The sequence below is a fragment of the Xenopus laevis genome, chromosome 5S, assembly GCF_017654675.1.
Source record: "Xenopus laevis strain J_2021 chromosome 5S, Xenopus_laevis_v10.1, whole genome shotgun sequence".
Lineage (NCBI taxonomy): Eukaryota > Metazoa > Chordata > Amphibia > Anura > Pipidae > Xenopus > Xenopus laevis.
In genome coordinates, this window is record NC_054380.1 from 25,335,352 (window position 1) to 25,356,081 (window position 20,730).

Sequence of the window (20,730 nt, forward strand, 5' to 3'; positions counted from 1 at the left end):
AATTTTAGGACCCATTTGTGGATAAGATATTTTCATAAACAAGTATTGAAGCTGTTGAGTGGGTCATGTCTAATTGGACTCCAATACAGGTATGGGATCTGTATTACAGGAAAGCCATCTCCCATCTATTTTAATAATTACAATTTTTAAAAGATTTCCATTTTCTCTATAATAATAAAACAGTACCTTGTACTTGATCTTAATTAGGATATATCTGATCCTTATTGGAGGCAAGAAATCCTTTTGGGGTTATCAGACTTAAAGGAGAAGGAAAGGTTAAAACTAAGTAAGCCTTATCAGAAAGGTCCATCTAAATATACCAGTAAACCCCCAAAGAAGTGCTGCTCTGAGTCCCCTGTCAAAAGAAACACTGCATTTCTTTCCTTCTATTGTGTACACATGGGCTTCTGTATAAGACTTCCTGCCTTCAGCTTAAACCTCATTGCCCTGGGCAAGAGCATGCTCAGTTTGCTCCTCTTTCTCCCCCCCTCCCTTCTCTGCTGTAATCTGATCCCAGAGCAGGGAGAGACTCAGGCAAGAAGTGATGTCACACCATGTTAATACTGTAGCTCCTATCCTAAACAAACAGAGAGTTTCTAGAGCTTTTTACTCAGGTATGGTAAAACATTCTACAGAATAAATATAGCATTCTAGCTTGTGCAATTGCAGCTAATCTATTGGCAATAAAACACCTCTGTAGCTTTCCTTCTCCTTTAAGGTATTCAGATCCAAATTACAGAAATATCCCTTATCCTGGAAAACAGGTCCCATATCTGTACCTCTTGAGAAGACCCTCACCAGTTGCAGGATCTGCTTCCTTTCTGCTAAAGCCCCTGCTATCAACTTGACATATCATGAATATAAGTGAACAGGCCAAAAAATATAAAATTTGGTGAGGCCTCAACATTATTTTAATGATAAAAAGAAAATCCTTAGTTCAGCTTACATTTCTCTCAACTTCTATTAAGCGATCCTTGATCTTTAGCAGCTCTCTGGTGGTCTCCTGGCTTTCTCTCTCCCACTTGGGCACAGGTAGATTTTCCTCACCAGGTCTTGGAGGTGAAGTATGGACCAACCTTTCCTCTTCCTGCCTCTGTTTAAGCCCTTCATAATTCTTTTTAACCTGCAGCAAAAAAACAAATGGTCATTGCCAAGGACTAAAAGCAGGAGACAGAATTTGGGTTCTCTCAGAGACCCAGAAGAACCGTGAAACAGAACTTACAGTTTTAAGCTCCTGGCGAAGCTGCTGATTAAAATTAGCCGACTCCTCTAATCGGGCTTCAAGGGAGGCAATTTTTTCTTCTTTTATTTCAAGGGACTTCTTCAGTGTTGATTCTAACTTAGATTCCAAGAGCTTGTATCTGCTGAACGGAGGAACAGATGTGTTTAATTACTACTTATCCAGGCATTTGACAGGAACTACTTCACATTAACTCAAATAATTATAAGATGTGAGCTTAAGCCAGCGTTTATAGAGCACAGATATACGTGACGCATCTGGGGCAACTGAAGCTTTTCAGCACTAACAGTTGTTTTATTCATGCAGCCTTCTCCATGGACTTCATTTACAGTGTATTCAGGAGAGGCAATTTCCCAAAAGAATCATGCTTACAATGGAGTCTTTTAAAGTTAAAACAAAAACAATTAAATTGACATTAAACATTATAAAACACGAGAGGAGAGTCTGTGGGTTATACATTAAATAATTCAGTACAGGTTTATTAAATATTAATAAAAGCAAATTGCATTATTAGTCTTGATAAAAGTTTGTACATTTATTATGAACGGACCATGAAATATATCCCTTTCTTGTGCCATCAGATTTGCACAGCAACAGCCATTCATTGTGGTCAGAGGCAGAAGCGGTACAAATGTAAAACTGTATGCCTGTTACTGGTCGGGATGGTTTATTCTGAATAGCGTTGCATGCACTTAATTTCCATGCCTTTTTTTTTTTAATTACTTTTGTGGATATACATACTACAAATTATGACTTTTTGTTTAGATTACAAAGGAAAATGCAATGGAAGTTTTTAGGATTATTCTTTGAAAGATCACAAACTATACAGCAATGGTAAAGCTCAAAGTGAAATGAATAAGGGAAAAACAGAAATAAATGTTAAATAATAAAAGTCCTAACACCTTATATGGTCCCTTTGAGCACATACATATTATTTACAGTAGCTCTGGTCCTAAAGTGATCTTTACACTTGCCATCATACAAACAGATCAAATGCTACAGACCCTAGGAAAAGGTTTATGCAGTTTCCACTGGGCAACAGCATCCCATCAGATGACTTAAACAAATTATAGTTAGAAGTCAGACAGATTCATTATTATTACTTTACCCTTAATGGATTTGTTTTATAGACACCTGCCATAACATCTACATAGAACAGATTAGCCCATTAGGTTGAAATGGGACACATGTCAATTTCCTTAAAGGGGTACTGTCGTGGAAAAACAAGTTTTTTTTTTTCCAAAACACGTCAGTTAATAGTGCTGCTCCAGCAGACCTGCATTGAAATCCGTTTTTCAAAAGAGCAAACAGATTTTCTTTATATTTCATTTTGAAATCTGACATGTGCTAGACATATTGTCAGTTTCCCAGGTGCCCGCAGTCATGTGACTTGTGCTCTGATAAACTTAAAGGGGACCCATCACCCTGAAAAAAATATTCAAAATCCTATTTTATCACATAAGTCAAGCAAAATGAACTTTAATTACACTATATAAATGATCTTTCAGTCTGGGAATTCATAATTATAGCAAGCAGGCAGGAGCCATTTTGTGGACACTGTTATTAAGGCTCAGAATCTTGCTTGTACACCAGAATGGGGGACCCGATGTCCATCCCCATGCCCTGGTTATACAATTAAACGTTGAAGAGAAGGGGGGAATGTGTGGAGAGCAGTGACATCTAGGAAGCGCTGAATGGAAAGTGAAAGTAATTGTCTGCCCCGCCTCTATGCCTAAGGCCTAAGGCATAGAGGAGTGGCAGACACTATTTGATTGACAGCTGAGATTTTTGAAGGAGGTTACAACAGCTATGATTGCTTTAATAAGACATAGAATGTGGATTCCATGTTTAATTTAAAAAAGGACTTTTATTATACAGCTTTTTGCGTCTGGGTGACAGGTCCACTTTAAGTCACTGTTTACTGCTGTGCTGCAAGTTGGGAGTGATATCACCCCATCCCCAGCAGCCCATCAGCAGAACAATGAGAAAGTAACCAGATAACAGCTCCCTGGTAGATATAACAACAGCACTCAAGTAAAAATCCAAGTCCCACTGCGACTTCAGTTACATTGAGTAGGAGAAACAATAAAGAAGAAAGTAGGGCCAACAGGCACTCAACGGATCCACAGGACCAGAGAGATTGAATTAAAAGATTAAAGTTAAAAGTTTATATAAATCTGCATCTCCATCCACCCACCATCTATCCATGGGTGGATGGAGATGCAGATTTATATAAACTTCTAACTTTGTATAAATAAAATATTTTTTTAATTCAATCTCTCTGGTCCTGTGGATCCGTTATGTGCCGGTTGGCCCTACTTTCTTCTTTGCTGTACCGCTCCCTAAAGCTGGGGGTCTGGGGTTGGAGCACCCGGACCACTTTCACTACTCGGTGAGTCATTTACAATTTATTCTGGAGCACCTTGTCCTTCCCCAACTACATAGGAGAAACAATAGCCTGTCAGAAAGTAGTTCCATAGTGCAGCACTGGCTCTTTCTGAAAGCACATGACCAGGCAAGATGACATGAGATGCACCTAAACACCAATATTACAACTAAAAAATACACTAGTTGGGTTAGAAATGAAATTTTACATGTAGAGTGAATTATTTGCAGTGTAAACAGTGTCATTTAGAAATAAAAACTACACCATGAAAATCTTGACAGAATCCCTTTAATGAACGAACACCTGCTGGTGGCCCTTGGATGCTTCAGGCATACAGTAGTCAATTATTTGGTTATCAATTCTTGAATAGTTTGGCTTGCGACTGGCCTTTCCAAATACAAAGATCACCAGAAAGCATTTGTTTTCTAGAAAGGAATCTAATAGCTGGGAAATAGCAAGTGTGCTTACCTGTCATCCGTAGTCTGTTCGTCGTGCAGCAGCCGCTCTTTGTTTAGCCCAATCTTCTCTAATTCATGGGTTAGTTTCTCCAGTTCATTATTGATCTGTTGTGTTTTTAGTTTTTCATTCACTAAATCCTAGAAGTTAAAAACACCCGTCACTCACTGTATATAGAATAAAACCATGCAACTACATTGGCAGGGCCACTGACAACACATTTCCCCACGTATACTTAACTATACACATGATACAGGTGCAGGATTTCTAAGGCGTTTTCCTTTGGCATGTAATCCCTGCTGGAAGTTATTGTGCGGCATCTGCCTAAAATAACACCAAGCTGAGTGGCTTACCCCAATAGAAAGTTTTATATCACAGTGGGAAAACTATTTATGATTGCCATCATAAGATATTCCCCAAGAGGATCACAAAAATATGAAAATAATATTGACTGCTAAAGCTTGTGCAAGTGAATAACATATTAATGCCATTGCCACCTGTTTAAGCAGTCTGCTTGCTGGGCACACCTATAGGAAATAACAAGGACTTGATTTGCTGGAGAATTTACAGCTTTGGGTTATTCTTTGATCTGTGCAGCGCTGGGTGTCTACTGGCAGGACTCAAAGCAGGAAGGGGTTAAAAGAGTAAATTTTGAGGCTCAATCTCCACTCATCAGTGTCTGTACCGCAAACTATAAAATATAGTTCAGAATTGCACAGTGACCTCTCCTAGCTCTAAAATGTTGTCTTTTTTTTCTCAATATTATGACTAAAAATCACAAACCAATGACATGGCCTATGCACAATTTAATGCAGAAGAAATGGAAATAAATGCAGACATGACAGCTGCTTCCAACATTTGTACCAGAGATATTAAAAAAAATGACAAAACAGTCTCACAGTTTCCTTCCTTAGAAGTTAAAACAGGACATATTTTGCCCCCGGCATCCCTCATAAACCAGAGCCTCCTTTTTTTCTTCAGGATTTCCCGTGGACGCCAGGAGCCACAACGAGCAAATTAAGGCTGAATCGACAACAAGCTATGGATTCACTTGCAGTGCCAGTACTAAATAATAGTGTTATTAGAGAATAAGGGGACACTGGCAATACAGGAACCTGGGGGCCTTTCTGAAGGGGAAAGAATTTACTGAATTCAGAGATATCCACTCTGCAGCCCCTTGTTACAATGCCCAGACATCCCCCTGTGAACCTTTGACTATTGGTTTGATTCTGGGAGCTGCAGTTTAAACTGTATGTGTGTATATATACAGTATATTTATATAAACTGCTAGCAACTGTTACAAAATGTACTTTTATTCCCACCAAGGATCTTTCTGATTGGGCCCAGGGGAGAGCAATGACACTATTCCCTCTCTGAGATACATTATACTATAAAACTCTACATTTAGGTATAAGAATCCCATCTTTGGGACAACATATAAGCTATAATGGCAGCCCCATATTTGTAACCATTGCCTTTGAATTTGTCCTCTGGGGCACCATACCTCACTTATTTGGCCAAGTTCCCCCAAACCTCAGTGGCACAGCATATTGGGTGCTTGCAGGGCATGCTCAGAGACTATCTGTACACTCATTGGTAAAGGTCAGACAGTTCATCAGATACTGAGCATTTTTGGAGAGCTAGATCTTTACTATCAAAGGAACACTGAATACAGAGACCCAGTGAAATGCCCACCATCCTGGATGATCGAGCACCAACATAGTGAAGCCAAGACACCCATTAACACAATAACCCTTAAGTAATACAGTGGTTGCATTTAGGACACCACTTACATCTTATACATGTGTTTTTTTTTAATCTTTATTTTCAAGGCTGCTTTTGTAGTTTGATCATGACACCCTTACCTCAGCACAAGATTGTAGATAGAAACAAGACTTTGTGCTGGGTTTTAGAACATATCTAGAAAATAATATAGGAACTTGCTCAAAACCACAGAATAATTGGCTTCAAGACTTGACCCCCACTCTCTAGTTTAGTCCTGATTCCATAAAAAACAACTGTACCCCTTTTAAGTTACTTCTGTCAACTCGTATTTGCTACAGTAAAATTGACAAAACAATAAAAGAAAACTGCTGAATTCTCAATTTGTAAAGCAAAGTATCGAATGGAGAAGCCAATTACCTCTCTCAGGGTGACTAATGTTTTCTTATCAATGGTTGCTCTTTTCACAAGCTCCTTATTCTCCATTTCCAGCTCTTTCATCCTGGCACATGATTCTTTAAATGCATTCGTTTCCTTGGAAAGCAATTTATTCTCTCTCTCCAGGTTTGAGATCCTTGCGTTGTTTTCTTCCAGCGTAATGTCCTTAATCTCAGCCTGCTGGCGAAGTCGCTTATTCTCCTTTTCCAGCTGTTTCTTGTCCTTTTCTAATAGACAAGTTTCCTGTTCCAGCAGCTTGGTCTCCTTTTCCAGCTGTTCCAGACGCTTACTAGAGATCTTTAATTCCTCCAGATTTTTCTGCAGAGTCTGATTCTCTGCCTCCAGGTCCTGCAGCTCATTTTCCAGTTGTTGAATTTTTTTGCTGCTATTTTCCAACGCCTTCTGTAATCTTTGGTTCTCTGTGTCCAGTCCCTGGTAACTGACTTCTAAACGTTCAGTTTTTTTGCAAGATGCCTTCATGAGCTCCAGTCCTTTCCTTAACTGCTCTTTTTCGTTCTCCAGTTCTTTGTTCTCTAATTCCAACTGGGCCATCTTTATATTTGTGCTTTTGAGAGATTCCACCGATCGCCGCAGGTTTAGGTTCTCCTCGTCGAGTTGGTTGTTCTCTTTCTCCAGTGACTCCATTTGATATTTTAAGTTCTTTAGACTATCCAATGTCTTTTTCAGCTTTCTTTTTTCTAGTTCCAAGCTGGCGTTTTCTTGTTCCAAGGCCTCTGTTTTTTCACAAACTATATTTAAACTGGTGATCTTTTTTTGCAAGAGTTCATTCTCTTTCTCCACTCGATGTAGTTCCTTTTCAAGTTCCTCGGACCTCTCGCCCATCTCCTTGAAGTGCTCCAGTTCCTTCTTCATTTGTTTCTTTTCAAACTCCATCTTGTTTAATTTACTGCTTGTCTCTTTGATAGACTCATGCAGAATTTTGTTCTCCTTTTCAATATCTCTGACTCTGGCCTCAGCACTGATTTGTGAACGCTGTCTCAAGGAGGAGATGGTCTGATTCAAATGCTCGTTCTCTTGTTCAAGTCCTTTAATCTGAATGACAAAAATAATAGTATTATGTTGTGCATACTAATGATATATCACACAGTGCTTTACAGTGAATTTGAGGTCAGAACATGTGCACATTTGTGCATTAAAGAGAAAAAAAACTCCACAGGAAACAAATACAAATAAATGGAAACAAATACTTAATGAAAAGGAAAAGAAAGATTTTGGGGACCAGTTGGAGCAGTTGGGAAAAGGACAGTGGTCTGGATCGGTTAATAAGGCTGGGATGCTGACTTCTTTCAAATACATTCCAGTCAAAAATGCCCAACCTGTGACCCTCCAGTTGATGCAACCAGACAGTAAAACAAAATATATACTAATTATAACATATTGCATGTGCATTTTTTATTTCACTAATTAGCAAGGGGACCATGGTAAATGCCCTCTCTGCTCTAAAACCATAGTTGCCACTATACAGCTCATTACCTTCCAACTGTCCAAAAGTAGACATGTTGGCTTATAGGAGAGTAGGAAAGTTCACAGTGGGAATAACTGGTGGGGAGGGCACTGTGTGTCCTTAATTGTCCCACTTGACCAATTACAATATTTGGAAGGTATGAGAGTAATGGATTTCATCTACTTTGGTGGTCATTCCTTCTTCTGCAAAATCCAGTAACTTTCCCCAGGCTAAAGAATGGTTTTTAAGCAGCAAGAATCTGTCATTTTAGAATTTTACAATATTTCCTTATGTAAACGTTTATCATTTTCCTTACCTGACGCTCAGAATTCTCCCGCAGGGTCTCAATTGTTTTTTCAAGCTCGGACTTCTCCTTCATGAGATCACTGCTTAGATGCTGGCTGGTCTCATTGTTTTGTCGCTCGTGGCTAATCACTCCTTCTAATTTTTCCATCTGAAATAAAATTATGGATAAAAAAAAAGATGATGATAACTTAATTTCTTTGAAAATAGTTTTTGTTGTTTTTAAAGGGGTTGTTCTCACTTTTTTCAGTTCAGTTGTTTTCAGATTGTTCCCCAGAAATAAAGACTTTTTTCAATTACCTTCCATTATTTATTTTTTACTGTTTTTCCAAAATCTAAGTTTAAATTTGAATGTTGGTGTTGAGTCAATAATTCAGGAGCAGACTCTAAACTGTTACATTTTGCAACATCTAGTTGATACATTTCTCAGCATCATCTCTGGAGTATTGGCAACTATTGTTTCAATTCCAACAGCTGCCTGTAATAAAACCCAGAGATTCTGCTCAGCAGGGACAAAGATAAGAAATTGATCAACTAAATGTATCAATTTAGAACAGTCTACAGGGTCGTCGACCCCCCCTCCCCGAGCTGCTTTAGAAGGTGAAAAATGACACTTTACACTTGTATATTAGAAAAATGGTGACACATAGAAAATAGAAAGTTATTGGAAAAAGTTGTTATTTCTGGTGATCTATCAGAAACCAACTAGTTGTTTGAAGGGGAACAACCCCTTTAAGTGTAGCATGCCCTCTTCCACAGCTCAAACTTGCTGTAGGAACATAATGAATGAAACCATCAATCATCAATCCTCGATTCATACGATCAGATCTTTGCGTCAATGGCCAGCTTTAAACGGGCAGAAAAGACCCTTGCTCATGGAACATGAGTTCCATGACAAGGGCTTGTGCTAAACAATCCTTTTCCCTATTGTTTTTGTTATTTCTTCATCTGAGAACAGTTGAAGCTACTCCACAATTGGTTCTTCCGAGGTACGTAATCTCATTATGTACCTCGGAAGAACCAATTGTGCACATAATTCCCCTTCTGATAACAAAACAATCACATAAAAGTGTGAAGGGAGGAGGTTGTGCACTAATTATCTTTCTCGCAAGGACCAAACATGGAGTAGCTACACTTTCCCTATTAAGCTCAAAAAAACATATATTTTTTGTAAAACAATAGGCAAATATGTTCAGCGCAAGCTCTATTCACTGAACACTTTTTAAAGGGTATACTGCCAACTGAAGCAGCACTGCCTGGAAGTCAAAATGCCAGGTATGGCCTACTCTGTATTACTGGTAAATTTCCCTGAAAGTCCAAAGCATCTTGCATAGTGGAAGATTATGGCTTTTGACTGTGAGAAACATTGTTAGGTCTCTTTAGTGGAACTTTTCAGTGAAAACAAGGATGTGCCTTACATCAATGCCCAGTCAGTGGAATATAAATCCAGCCAAGTTGTACAAACACAGTGAAGGTCACAGTTTTAGAAGCAAGAGGTGTGTTTATCGGGTTACTGGCATTTTAGAATAATTGTACAGTGTCTCGATTTGATCCTGCTTAGGGTTTTGCATTTCATGGAGGCTTTTGGTGCACATTAAAAGCATTTCAGAACAACTCAAGTTGCACCCCAGAGTGCAGGAATGGCAGACATAGAAAACAAGAAGAAAGGGCAAATCAAGTAAAACATTGGGGGGGACCTACTGTTAAGTAAATAAGTAGCTGTTTTAAAATGAAAAAAATCTTTTTCATTAGGACATACATTATCCTAACACGTTTCGTGCCTAAAGGTGGCCATACACTAAAAGATCCTCACGTTTGGCGATGTTTTCCCCGATATGCCACTAATGTAGGGCTATATCGGGGTTAATCTGAACGTTCGGCCCTATGGCCGAACGATTGGATTACGACGAGCGCAATGGGCTCCGAAGGGTCGGTCGGAAAAAAATCAAACCTTCCCGAGCTTTATCTGCCCGTGTATGGCCACCTTTAGTGGGCACTTGCTCATAGAAGAAAGGGCAGATGTGCCAGTCTTTATTACAAGGTTTAAAGGACCAGTAACAATCATTTTTTGGGCTAATGATCATTTTTCTGTTTGAGTAAAACAGCACCAAATTTTATTCATTGCCTACAAGATTAAAGGGGGTTTACCCTTATGGTATATGTCTCCTTTAACTTATTTTGTCCAGGTGGAAATTCCAGTTGCCTCGGCATATAATTTGTTTTATTTAAGTGTTATTTGTTCAAACATAGCTATGCATACATATTATTTTATATAAAGCATCATTTATTCTGTGAAAAGCTAGTACTGAAGCAGTTAGAGGAAAAGTAAATGTTAAACCACTTGCGGGAGCCAATATGTTGGATATCCCTAAGTGAGACAAATCACTCCCAACCGGTAATGGTTTTCCATAGAATTGCACTGGCCCAGGGGTGCAAAAGAGACAGATTTTCTCTATGACTAAACGCAGAAATATACACTACCTTTTTGCTCAGCCTTTGATTTTCTTTCTCCAGCTTCAGGATCTTTGTGTTTTTGGCATCTGTGGAGCTCATGGTGATTCGCAGCTCCTCCACTGTGCTCAGCAACGTCTGGTTTTCCATCTCCAGCTTCAACAGGCGGCTGGACGTCAGCTCATTCACTTCATGGCCCAGAGACTTCTGTGGAGCTGCATGGTGCGTGCGATGGGGAAAGGAACCAGCAAGAAATAAGGAATCAAAGCAAACACAAAAGAATGTGTAACAATGTGATCTGCATATGCTCTTGTTTATTAACAAAAATCCTTCTAGAATACATGTGTCCTACACATGCCACAAGCTGAAAATCACCCCAGGATACCTGGGAAGCCTGCCTTACCATCCAGCGTTGAGTCGAGCAGTCTAAAGCACTCTTTAGAAAATATAAAAGGGCTACTGTATTGTTCTTAATAGTATCTTGCAAGCAACATTATCCTAAGGCAGCTGGTTAGCAGACTGGGCAGCAGTATGGAAGTAATAATATAAAACATAATCAATTAACTGGTCGTAGGGTCATAAAGATCTACGCATTATTTACATTTATACATGCGAGAGCTGCCATATGGCTTGCCGTTAGAGAAATGCTAGAAGATGAGATTTGCAGGGAATCTGTGCTACCCACAGAAAATACCTTTTACTTAAAGGGCACCTATCACAGCCAAAATCAAACACATATTAACAATCTGACCAGTACAACCTAAACACATTTAATCAAAGTACATATACAGTTTTTAAAAGTATTTAAAAATTCTACCCAGAATGCCTAGTTTTAGTAAACGTTTAGAAAATGAAGGGCACACACTAACTAACTAGTGACAGCACTACTGAACTGAAGTTTGGCTGATTTGAAAATAGCTTAGAAGGGTTGCTAGGCAACCAAGGAATTTCAACTGAGCATGTGCAACATTTCAGAGCTGCAGTTGGCTGTGAAGATATAGGTAGGAGGAGGCAGTGAAATCCAAGATGCCTTCCTCAACTAGAACTGCAGTGGAGATAGGGGAGATTTCACCTCATCTAATATTGCTCTTTGGGGAGCACATTTTCTATATTACTTTCTCCTTTTTCCTTACAGGGGAATGCTACCAAAGTCATTTTTGCATAAAGCAGGAAAACATAAGGTGTATATAGTGACCAGCTGAACGATATTCACACACTATAGACGCACCCTGTTGGCCAGTGCAGCTCCTCTTCACTTCCTCCTGTTCCCATTGTTTGTGGCCGTTGCACATATGACCAGAACAACAGAAAGGCGTCCATTATGTGTGTGTCAGTGTCAGACTGGACCACCCAGTGGGCCCTAGCTCTCTCAGACCCAGATGATCGTCTCCCTGCCAGAAACTGCTGGAGTTGCCCCGACCCCCCTGACTGTGGCAAAAAGTAAAAGGTACCCACAGGGGGAGGAGGCACTGGGTATCATGTCAGGAGGAGCTCACAACGGGGATCTGAGGTCCCTGAGGTTGGATGGGGGCACCTGAGGTGGCCAATCTGTCCTTGTGTAAGTAATTTCTTGTATGGATTATATAGTTGCTGATACTGAGCCACTGACATCTTTATAGATATATTCAGAGATAAGCACATTTCTTTAACATAAATTCATGATTATAACCGTTTGCCTGAGTTTATTGTTGATAAGATCTAACATTGATTCATGTGTGCACATGACATGTCCTGTCTATAATGGATTGAAAAACGTTCTTACTTTCTGGGAGTTCGCTTGTTTTCGACAGCTGTTCCAACTCCCAGCCGAGGTGCAAAGACTCATCCATACTCTGCTTCTGAGCCATTTCCAGCGACATGTTTTCCTCCATTAATTCTTCAATTCTCTTTCTGTCCAAATCCCTTTCCTAAATGAAAATCACTACTGTTAATGTGCATTTTGAATATGGTGTCTCCAGCAAGCTGATAGTTTCAAACATAAGCAATTTTTAATTCAAACCGCGCTTTTCTCTTGTAACCCTTGTGGTATGGAAGGTTTTGGAAGATAAATTACTATAAATAATAAATGTAAAAACCTGGCAGCAGAGAAAATAGAATTGAGAAGAAAAAAAATGCTAGAATATGCTTGTTCTTTAGGAAAATACACAGAATAAAGAGTATAGTCAGGTTAGGTGGCTAAAAAGAAGAAAACCTCAGCTCCTTTGGCTACAATGCCCTGGGGCCAAAAAAAAAATTTTCCACTAAAATTTCAGATTCTAATTTCTAAAAATTTTTCGAGTTTTTAGCATTTGCAGTCCTCTATCCAACTAGATTTTTAAACCTGCCCGATTGACAGCTGGCTGATTTTTGGCCAGAAATTGAAAGGGGAAGCCCATCAGAAGGCCCCCATACACTGCCCAATAAGCTGCCAACAATCTGTTGGCAGCTTATTTCTGCTCCTGTATGAGGACCTTAACATGACTATGCAAGTTGGAACAATTAATGTCCTGTAATGCTTACTGCACCAAACAAGTTCTACAAACAGTCAACTGTTTTAGGGTCCCCTTCTGTTGTGCCTACTTCTGTTAAAATCTTGTACAGGTATGGGACCTGTTATCCAGGATGTTGGGGACCTGGGGATTCTGGATATTGGATTTTTCTGTAATTTGGATCTTTATACCTTAAATCTACTAGAAAATGATGGAAACATTAGATAAACCCAATAGGCTGGTTTTGCCTCCAATAAGGATTAATTATATCTTAGTTGGGATCAAGTACACGCTACTGTTTTTTTTATTACAGAGAAAAAGGAAATCATTTTAAAAACAATTATTTGGATAAAATGGAGTCTATGGTAAACGGCCTTTCCGTAATTCAGAGCTTTCTGGATAATGGGTTGGAATTTAAGAAACTACTTTTATGATAAATATAGAGCATTTCACCATTGTTAAAGTAACTGTTGCCCCAGCAGGCTGCAATTCTCGGGTTTACTGCCTGCAAATATGACCAATGAACTGGAGTCCTGAGTCTGGATTATTCAGAAAAAAAGGTATCATATCCTCATCATCTTGTGCTTACTTTGCATTGGCAGACATGAACCATGGTTTACATGAATGAAGTTGCGCTAGCACGTACAATTAAAATTGACTACATTAGACTAGATATTGTTTATACAGGTATGGGATTCGTTATTCGGAATCCCATTATCCACAAAGATCCGAATTACGGATAAGACATCATCCATAGACTCCATTTCATCCAAATTTTTAAAAATGATTTCATTTTTCTGGGTAATAATAAAACAGTAGCTTGTACTTGATCCAAACTAAGATATAATTAATCCTTATTGGAAGCAAAACCAGCCCATTGGGTAGACTTAAGGTATGAAGATCCAAATTACAGAAAGATCCGTTATCCAGAAAGCACCAGGTGCCAAGTATTCTGGATAAAAGGTCCCATACCGGTACCAATACCCAACAGACCTGAATAAACTAATCTCTATTAGTGATTGCATCAATTAAATTAAAAAAAAAAAAAACATGTATATATTAGGATAGTAAAAGTCACCTCAGAGTTCCTTGACCTGTATAAAAGCACTCGGCAGATCACGGAACCTTTGGTGACTTAGAATATCTTTATATTCACAATAGAGGTACTGTGTATGGAAAACATGTTTTTTTTCAAAACACATCAGTTAATAGTGCTGCTCCAGCAGACTTCTGTGTTGACATCCGTTTTCAAAAGAGCAAACTCAATTTTTTTTCACATTTAATTTTGAAATCTAACATTAGGCTAGAAATATTGTCAGTTTCCCAGGTGCCCTGAGTAATGTGATTGTGCTCTGACTTCAGTCACTCTCTTTAAGTTGGAGTGATATCACTCCCCCCACTCCCAGCAGCCCTTTAACAACAATAATATAAAAAAATATTTTAAGTGAAAAAATGTTATTACCGTTTCCATATCGTGAAATCTGGCTTTCATCTGTAGATTTTCCTTCTCTAACTCATGGAGTTTGTCGGAACGGGCCCGAGCTCCTTCCAGCTGATCTTCCAACATTGTTTTTGTTTCCAAAAGCACCTGATTGTCTTCTTTTAACTCCTACAGAACAGGAACAAGTGCAGGATTTTTAGAGGAGTTTTCATTGGTTAAATTCACCAGAAATGTTTTTTTCCTCTGCACATAAAAAGGCTGCCTATCTGTCATGTATCTAACATCCCCTAATGTGACAGTCATGCAGGAGCAAACAGTTTATATTTTAAACAGTCCATTCAGTGTTGATACTGGTCGGTAATGACCCATATGAATTGAAAGAACATGACATCAAAAGGAAAACGTTTTAAAGGAAAACATCATCATTAAAAAGATACCAATTTACAAATAGTTAAGCTTTCTTACATTTTTAGCAATCAAAAGTTTTAATGCTGTGATTAATTTCCTACATACTCTTATGTATTTGCAGCAGAGCTGTTGAGAAAGTCTGCAATGAAAATCGAAAAGGAGGTCTTTACAAGCTGGTCAAAAACAGTAAGGAAAGTTCATCCTAAACAAGATGAATTCCAGTTTAGTTGAACATTTAGGGGGTTATCTCAAATTTTTCGAGATTTATTATATTCACTGAGGATGGAAAAAGTCAGAATCCAAAAATACTCCATCACAGACCTCATAACTCAAAGGTCCCTATCCTATTTGAAAATTTCTGTGGTCTGCGCTGGAATTAGCCAGAAAATTTGACTATTTCTGAGTTTTTAACCAATCCGAAAAAATCATGTTTTTTTTTTTTTAATAATAAATAAGGTCAGACTCAGACTTTTTATTTTAAATACTCAGAAAATTTTGGATTTTGATAAATAATGTCTCCACTGTCATTATTGTTAGATGCTCCATTTTTTTTAAACTATTATTGATAGCAGTCATATCATCCCTATATGTTCTCTGTGTCTGAAGAGTATTGAGTGAATCAGTGACTACAGCAGGCCGTATACCTTAAAACTCCTGCTCGTTGATGATTGGATCATCTTGTATATATAAGGAAAAAGTGAAGACTGCAGCACTTACCAACTGGGATTCAAGCAAATATCCAATAGAGATCTGGCTGATTTTCAAGCAGGTATCAGCCAGTAAGAAGACCTCCCTACATGGGCCATTCAACTCCTGCCTTTAGAGTCAGAACTTTTATTGGCATTGTATGGCCATTTTGTGTCGCTTAGATTTAATCAATCATTACAGTATTCATTGTATTTAAACATTTATTGTAAGGCTTTTATAGGATTAAAATTGAGTGACTGAACCAGATGGTGGTCCTATGGGAAGTGTTTGGGGTCAAAAATGAGCTTTTTCAGTCATTATTTCCAGTGATATGTTGGAGAAGTGGCGCTCATACATTATTCATATCTCCCTCTACTACTCACCTCTACTCTAGCTTTGTAAAACTCAATGTCGTGCATTCTCTCTTTGTACCGGCTCAGTTCACTCTCAAGCTTGTCAACTCGAATGGCTTTTTCCCTGAGTGCATCCAACTCATCCCGATACACTCGAGCAGACCGAGCATCTGCAAGCAGATTCATGTTCTACCAAGTAAAGAAGAAGAAAAGTGTAAACCCAAGGGAGGGAAGGTTCAAAAAGGTGTTAGCCCTTTAATCTTTTTTTTAAATAAACATCTGAAAGCAAATTGAAGGGGATATATATCAGTTTCTACATTGATCCTTGTGACGCAGGAAATGATAAATAATATATTTTACTTTGGGAAAAAAAATAGGTGGAGGAGGGGATCATTACCTTTAAAATTGAATTCGGAGCTCCACATTGATGCCTTCCATGCCCTAACAGTCATTTCCAAGAAGCACAGTAGGATGTGGGTAGCCAGATACAGCTTTGCCCTCATACATGGAATGCTAAACTAGCAGGTCTAGTAATTCCTAATTATGCAAATTAGGGGCGGGGAGAGAAATCGTGTGAATTTTTTGCTCATAGGTGCTCATCTGTGGCTCTCCAGAAACAAAACACCAACTGAAGAGGAAAACCAGCTAGTCACGCTCGTGTCTCAGGAGAGACCTAAATATGGAGATGCTTGATGTAATGCAAAAAGGGTCAATTATGATACATTTTACACTGTTTTCTGTGATTGTAAAGGCCATCATTATCACATTACACTAAGAGAAGGTATCGTCATGGTTATATGCCAGTATATGGGAGCATCAGACAACACTCTTACCTCTTGCTGAACCCGCTTAAGTTCTGCTTCCAAGTGTCCAACCTCCTGTTTACTGTCCAGGAATTGTTCTGTTTTCTCTTCCCTTAAGAATACAGAAAGGTCAGAAAAATTAAGTGAAAGTGGATGATTAGGAAACTTTACAGTTTTCATTCTTCTCCTAGTTATCAGTGCAGTGAAAATGTTGGAGCATTACTCCTATATTTTACCTGCGTATTCACTGAAATTCATTTAAAGCACTTAAAGAGGTTCCAGGAAAAACAAATACAATGTACAATGATTCAATTAAAAATATGGCAACACAGCTGCTTTAGATCATCTTATCAATTTAATGCAGTTTAAGTTCTGATATGTGAGTGGAACGTAATTAAGCCAAAGGAAATGTTCAGTTCAGTATATAAACAGATTAAAACCAGGGTGTTAGGATAACAATCGTACTGGAGATGTAACCTGGGAGTGAACTGAATACACTTCAAAAGGACGTGTTTTGGGTACAAATGTTTCCTTGTTTACAAATGTTTATCAACATGAACATATGGGTGTCCTTAACTAAAGTTCATTATCTTCTATCACTCATTAAGGCTGAAAATTTCTTAGCTCAACACTTCCCTAGTTGCTACACAACCTTCCCCACAAGTCCCTTAAAGGAACAGTACCACCAAAAAATGAAAGTGTCCTAAAGTAATGACAATATAATGTACTGTTGTGCTGCACTGTGTGTTTGCTTCAGAAACATAACTATAGCTTATAAAAACAAGCTGCTGTGTAGCCATTGGGGCAGCCATTCAAGCACAGCACACATAGTAGATACGTTCTGAAAAATCCTATTGTATACTACAAAGCTTATCTGTTATCTGCTATGTATCCTGTGCCTTTTCTCCCTTTTCAGCTTTGAATGGCTGCTCCCATGGCTACACAGCAGCTTGTTTATATAAACTATAGTAACACTTATCTGTTATCTACTGTGTATCCTGTGCTTGACTGGCTGCCCCCATGGCTACACAACAGCATATATCACCATAAAGTGACATGTAACTGTACCATATGAAAGAAAAAGTCCAACACAAATATATCTCACACATTATGCTCGGTGTGCCAAAGGCAAGACAGAATTTTATTTATTTTAATTTATATTGATTTATATTATTGTAAGTATTAGATTGCACACTGTCCACTAGCGCAAATTAGTTTAATTTATTTTTATTGACAAAGTACAATACGTATAGGCCCATGAATTATGGGCAATAATTGCTACACGGATCTTGAAATGCTAAGGTGACCTCTGTCCTTATAAATGACAGTAGGGGACAGGGAAGGAAACACCATTTATACCACCCTAATCCAATCTGATCTGAGCTTCTGCATTGAGCTTTGACCCTAAACTATGCCACCCATGTATATAAAATAAATAGAATTAAACAAAAAAGTGCCAGCCAGTGGTAAAGGTATGGGATCTGTTATCCAGAATGCTCAAGAACTGAGGTTTTCTGGATAACGAATATTTTCATAATCTGGATCTTTATACATTAAGTCCACTAAAAAATCATTTAAACATTAAATAAACCCAAAAGGTTGGTTTTGCCACCAATAGGGTTTAATTATATCTTAGTTTGGAACAAGTACAAGGTATTGTTTTATTATTACAGAGAAAAAGGAAATAATTTTTAAAAATGTTCTCTCCTGCCACTTAGGGTTAAGAAGATGGAATATCTGAGAACATGATCACTGCCCTGAGATATTCAATTGTGACACCTGCTGAACAAGGAACTTCTTTAATAATTCTCTTTCGTAAATGACGACAGGGGGTTGATTGCAAAATTGAGACTCCTTTCGGCATTTACAAAAGGCGGCAAGGCAATACAATGCGCAGCTTCTTATCTCTGATACAGAGCGCAGATAATAGGCGGCAAACTCTAGCAGCCATAAGGATTTCTAATTATAGGTTTTTATCTCCAGACTGAGGACTGCACCAAATTACCAGGAGCACAGTGGAGTTTAATGTTTAGGCGACGTATTAAGTGCCAATCACAGTAATAACAGCAATCTCAGGGACAATTGTCCTGGTGCAGCTGTGTGCAGAAGCTGTTGGGCGGCTCTCGGAATAGAAGCAAATAAGAGATAAATGAAGAGATCAGGCAGATCGGGACTACTTCTCAGGGCAGGGACACACACTATGACTCGGGGAGATTAGTCGCCTGGCGACAAATCTCCTCTTCTTCGTGGCGACTAATCTACCCAAACTGCCTCCCTGCTGGCTAGCATGAAAGTCGCCGGCGGGATGGCACTTGGAGTGCTTCATTTTCCGAAGTTGCCTCACGAGGAAACTTCGGGCGGCTTCAGAAAATGAAGCACTCCGAGTGCCATCCCGCCGGCAATTTACATTCTAGGCAGTTCGGGGAGATTAGTCGCCGGGCGACAAATCATTGGAAATAAAGCCTAGTTCCAATAGAATGCTTGTTGGACCTTCAGGCAGTACTTTATTCTTGCAACTGTCAACACCAGGTTGGTAACATAGCCTATTTATGAACTAAATGCCAAAGTTATGTGAATGGCATATGTGGTTATGAGGCTCTCACCAATCCCAACAACATACTGATATTTAGTTTAGGTCATCTAAAGATGCGGATCAACACAACTGTATTCCAAGCATTGGAGAATCTCCTTCATGGTTGTCTGGAATCAAGGCGGAGATAAAGGACCTGGAGATTAATTTATTCTACAAATACTTTTCATTGTCTTTTTCCAATTCGGGCAGTTACAATCATGGGATTGCAAGTTCATTCAAACTAGGCCTCAACAGATGCTGCAGAACACATTGGCTTGAATTCTGGTTCTTGTATATCCAAGTTTAAGTCAAAGAACCCACCATGTCCTTCTAGATGAATATTTGTAATGCCCCAACATCCCCACAGTTTGGGAAACAATGCAGTCAATGCACTTTAACCAACAGATAACAAAAAAATGCGGAGTATTAAATGTATACAGGTATGGGACATGTTATCCAGAATGCTCCAGACCTGGGGCTTTCCGGATAACGTATCTTTCTGTCATTTGGATCTTGATACCTTAGTTCTACTAGAAAATCATGTAAACATTAATTAAACCCAATAGGCTGGTTTTGCCTCCAATAAGGATTAATTATATCTTAGTTGGGATCAAGTACAAGCTACTGTTTTATTATTACACAGAAAAATTTGGATTATTTGGATAAAATTGAGTCTATGGGATACAGCAATTTCATAATTCAAAGCTTTCTGGATAACAGGTTTTTGGATAAGGGATCCCATACCTGTATATAAAAAACAATGTGTCGCTGAACAAGTGTATTTCACAGGTACAAAATTAATGTATTCATTCCTCTCATGCCTGTAATTAAATCATCGGATCCCACCCTCCTTTCAAAGATTACTCACAACTCTTGTCTCAGCCTTCTAATTTTCGCCTTGGCGTCTGCCAGCTCCACGGACAAATGCTGTCTGCTCTCTGTGCGCCTCATGCTCGGGGATCCAGATGGAGACTGTGCCGATGTAGCGAGAGGTGCGAAATGTAGGGAGTCCCTCTCCTCTGTCAGTTCGATGATTGTCTGGAAAAGCAGGGGGAGCGTTTACAGGAAGATTCAATGGCATCATCACTGGATAATGAAGCAAATTTTAAAGTATATCATACCAAAATTTTAGACCCTTTATGACCTCACAGCTTGGATGAAGACTTCTGATTAATTAAAATAATTGCATATGCCTTCGATTGCTATGGCACCTTGATAGATGGTTTTATATTGCTGGTGTGAACTAGTGTTTAACCGGTGATATGCCCTTTGGTGAATTAAGGCACATCTATACATGCTTATCCTCACCAGATACAGTAAAACATATAAATAGGGGCCTTGCACAACCATATATAACTGAATAACCAGTGAAATACTTGGACTACCATGCTGAAGCAATCTGCTGTGCTCAGTAAAACACACTACATTTGTAATCTTCACACCGATACAGATTCACACAGGGACAAATCAACCCCAACAAGTCCATTATAAACAAATGTTTTATGCCTCCACTGCTCTGACTAAGTTATGCTTATAT

At 38.8% G+C, this 20,730-nt stretch overlaps 1 protein-coding gene across 8 annotated transcripts in view; it reads right to left on the bottom strand.

Annotated features, from left to right (window-relative positions):
• Nucleotides 1–20,730, bottom strand: part of LOC431899 (girdin) — a 112,866-nt gene that overhangs the window by 38,585 nt on the left and 53,551 nt on the right. For 7 of the 8 annotated variants that reach the window (XM_018265061.2, XM_018265059.2, XM_018265056.2 and 4 more), the window contains 11 exons: nucleotides 20,062–20,231; nucleotides 16,652–16,733; nucleotides 15,849–16,007; nucleotides 14,392–14,538; nucleotides 12,224–12,368; nucleotides 10,492–10,676; nucleotides 8,024–8,161; nucleotides 6,225–7,295; nucleotides 4,095–4,222; nucleotides 1,223–1,364; nucleotides 947–1,123 (listed from right to left, as the gene is read on the bottom strand). In XM_018265061.2, the coding sequence (XP_018120550.1) occupies nucleotides 947–1,123; nucleotides 1,223–1,364; nucleotides 4,095–4,222; nucleotides 6,225–7,295; nucleotides 8,024–8,161; nucleotides 10,492–10,676; nucleotides 12,224–12,368; nucleotides 14,392–14,538; nucleotides 15,849–16,007; nucleotides 16,652–16,733; nucleotides 20,062–20,231 (2,544 nt within the window). The remainder of the gene's footprint in view (nucleotides 1–946; nucleotides 1,124–1,222; nucleotides 1,365–4,094; nucleotides 4,223–6,224; nucleotides 7,296–8,023; nucleotides 8,162–10,491; nucleotides 10,677–12,223; nucleotides 12,369–14,391; nucleotides 14,539–15,848; nucleotides 16,008–16,651; nucleotides 16,734–20,061; nucleotides 20,232–20,730) is intronic. The other variant, XM_018265060.2, reaches the window with a different exon arrangement.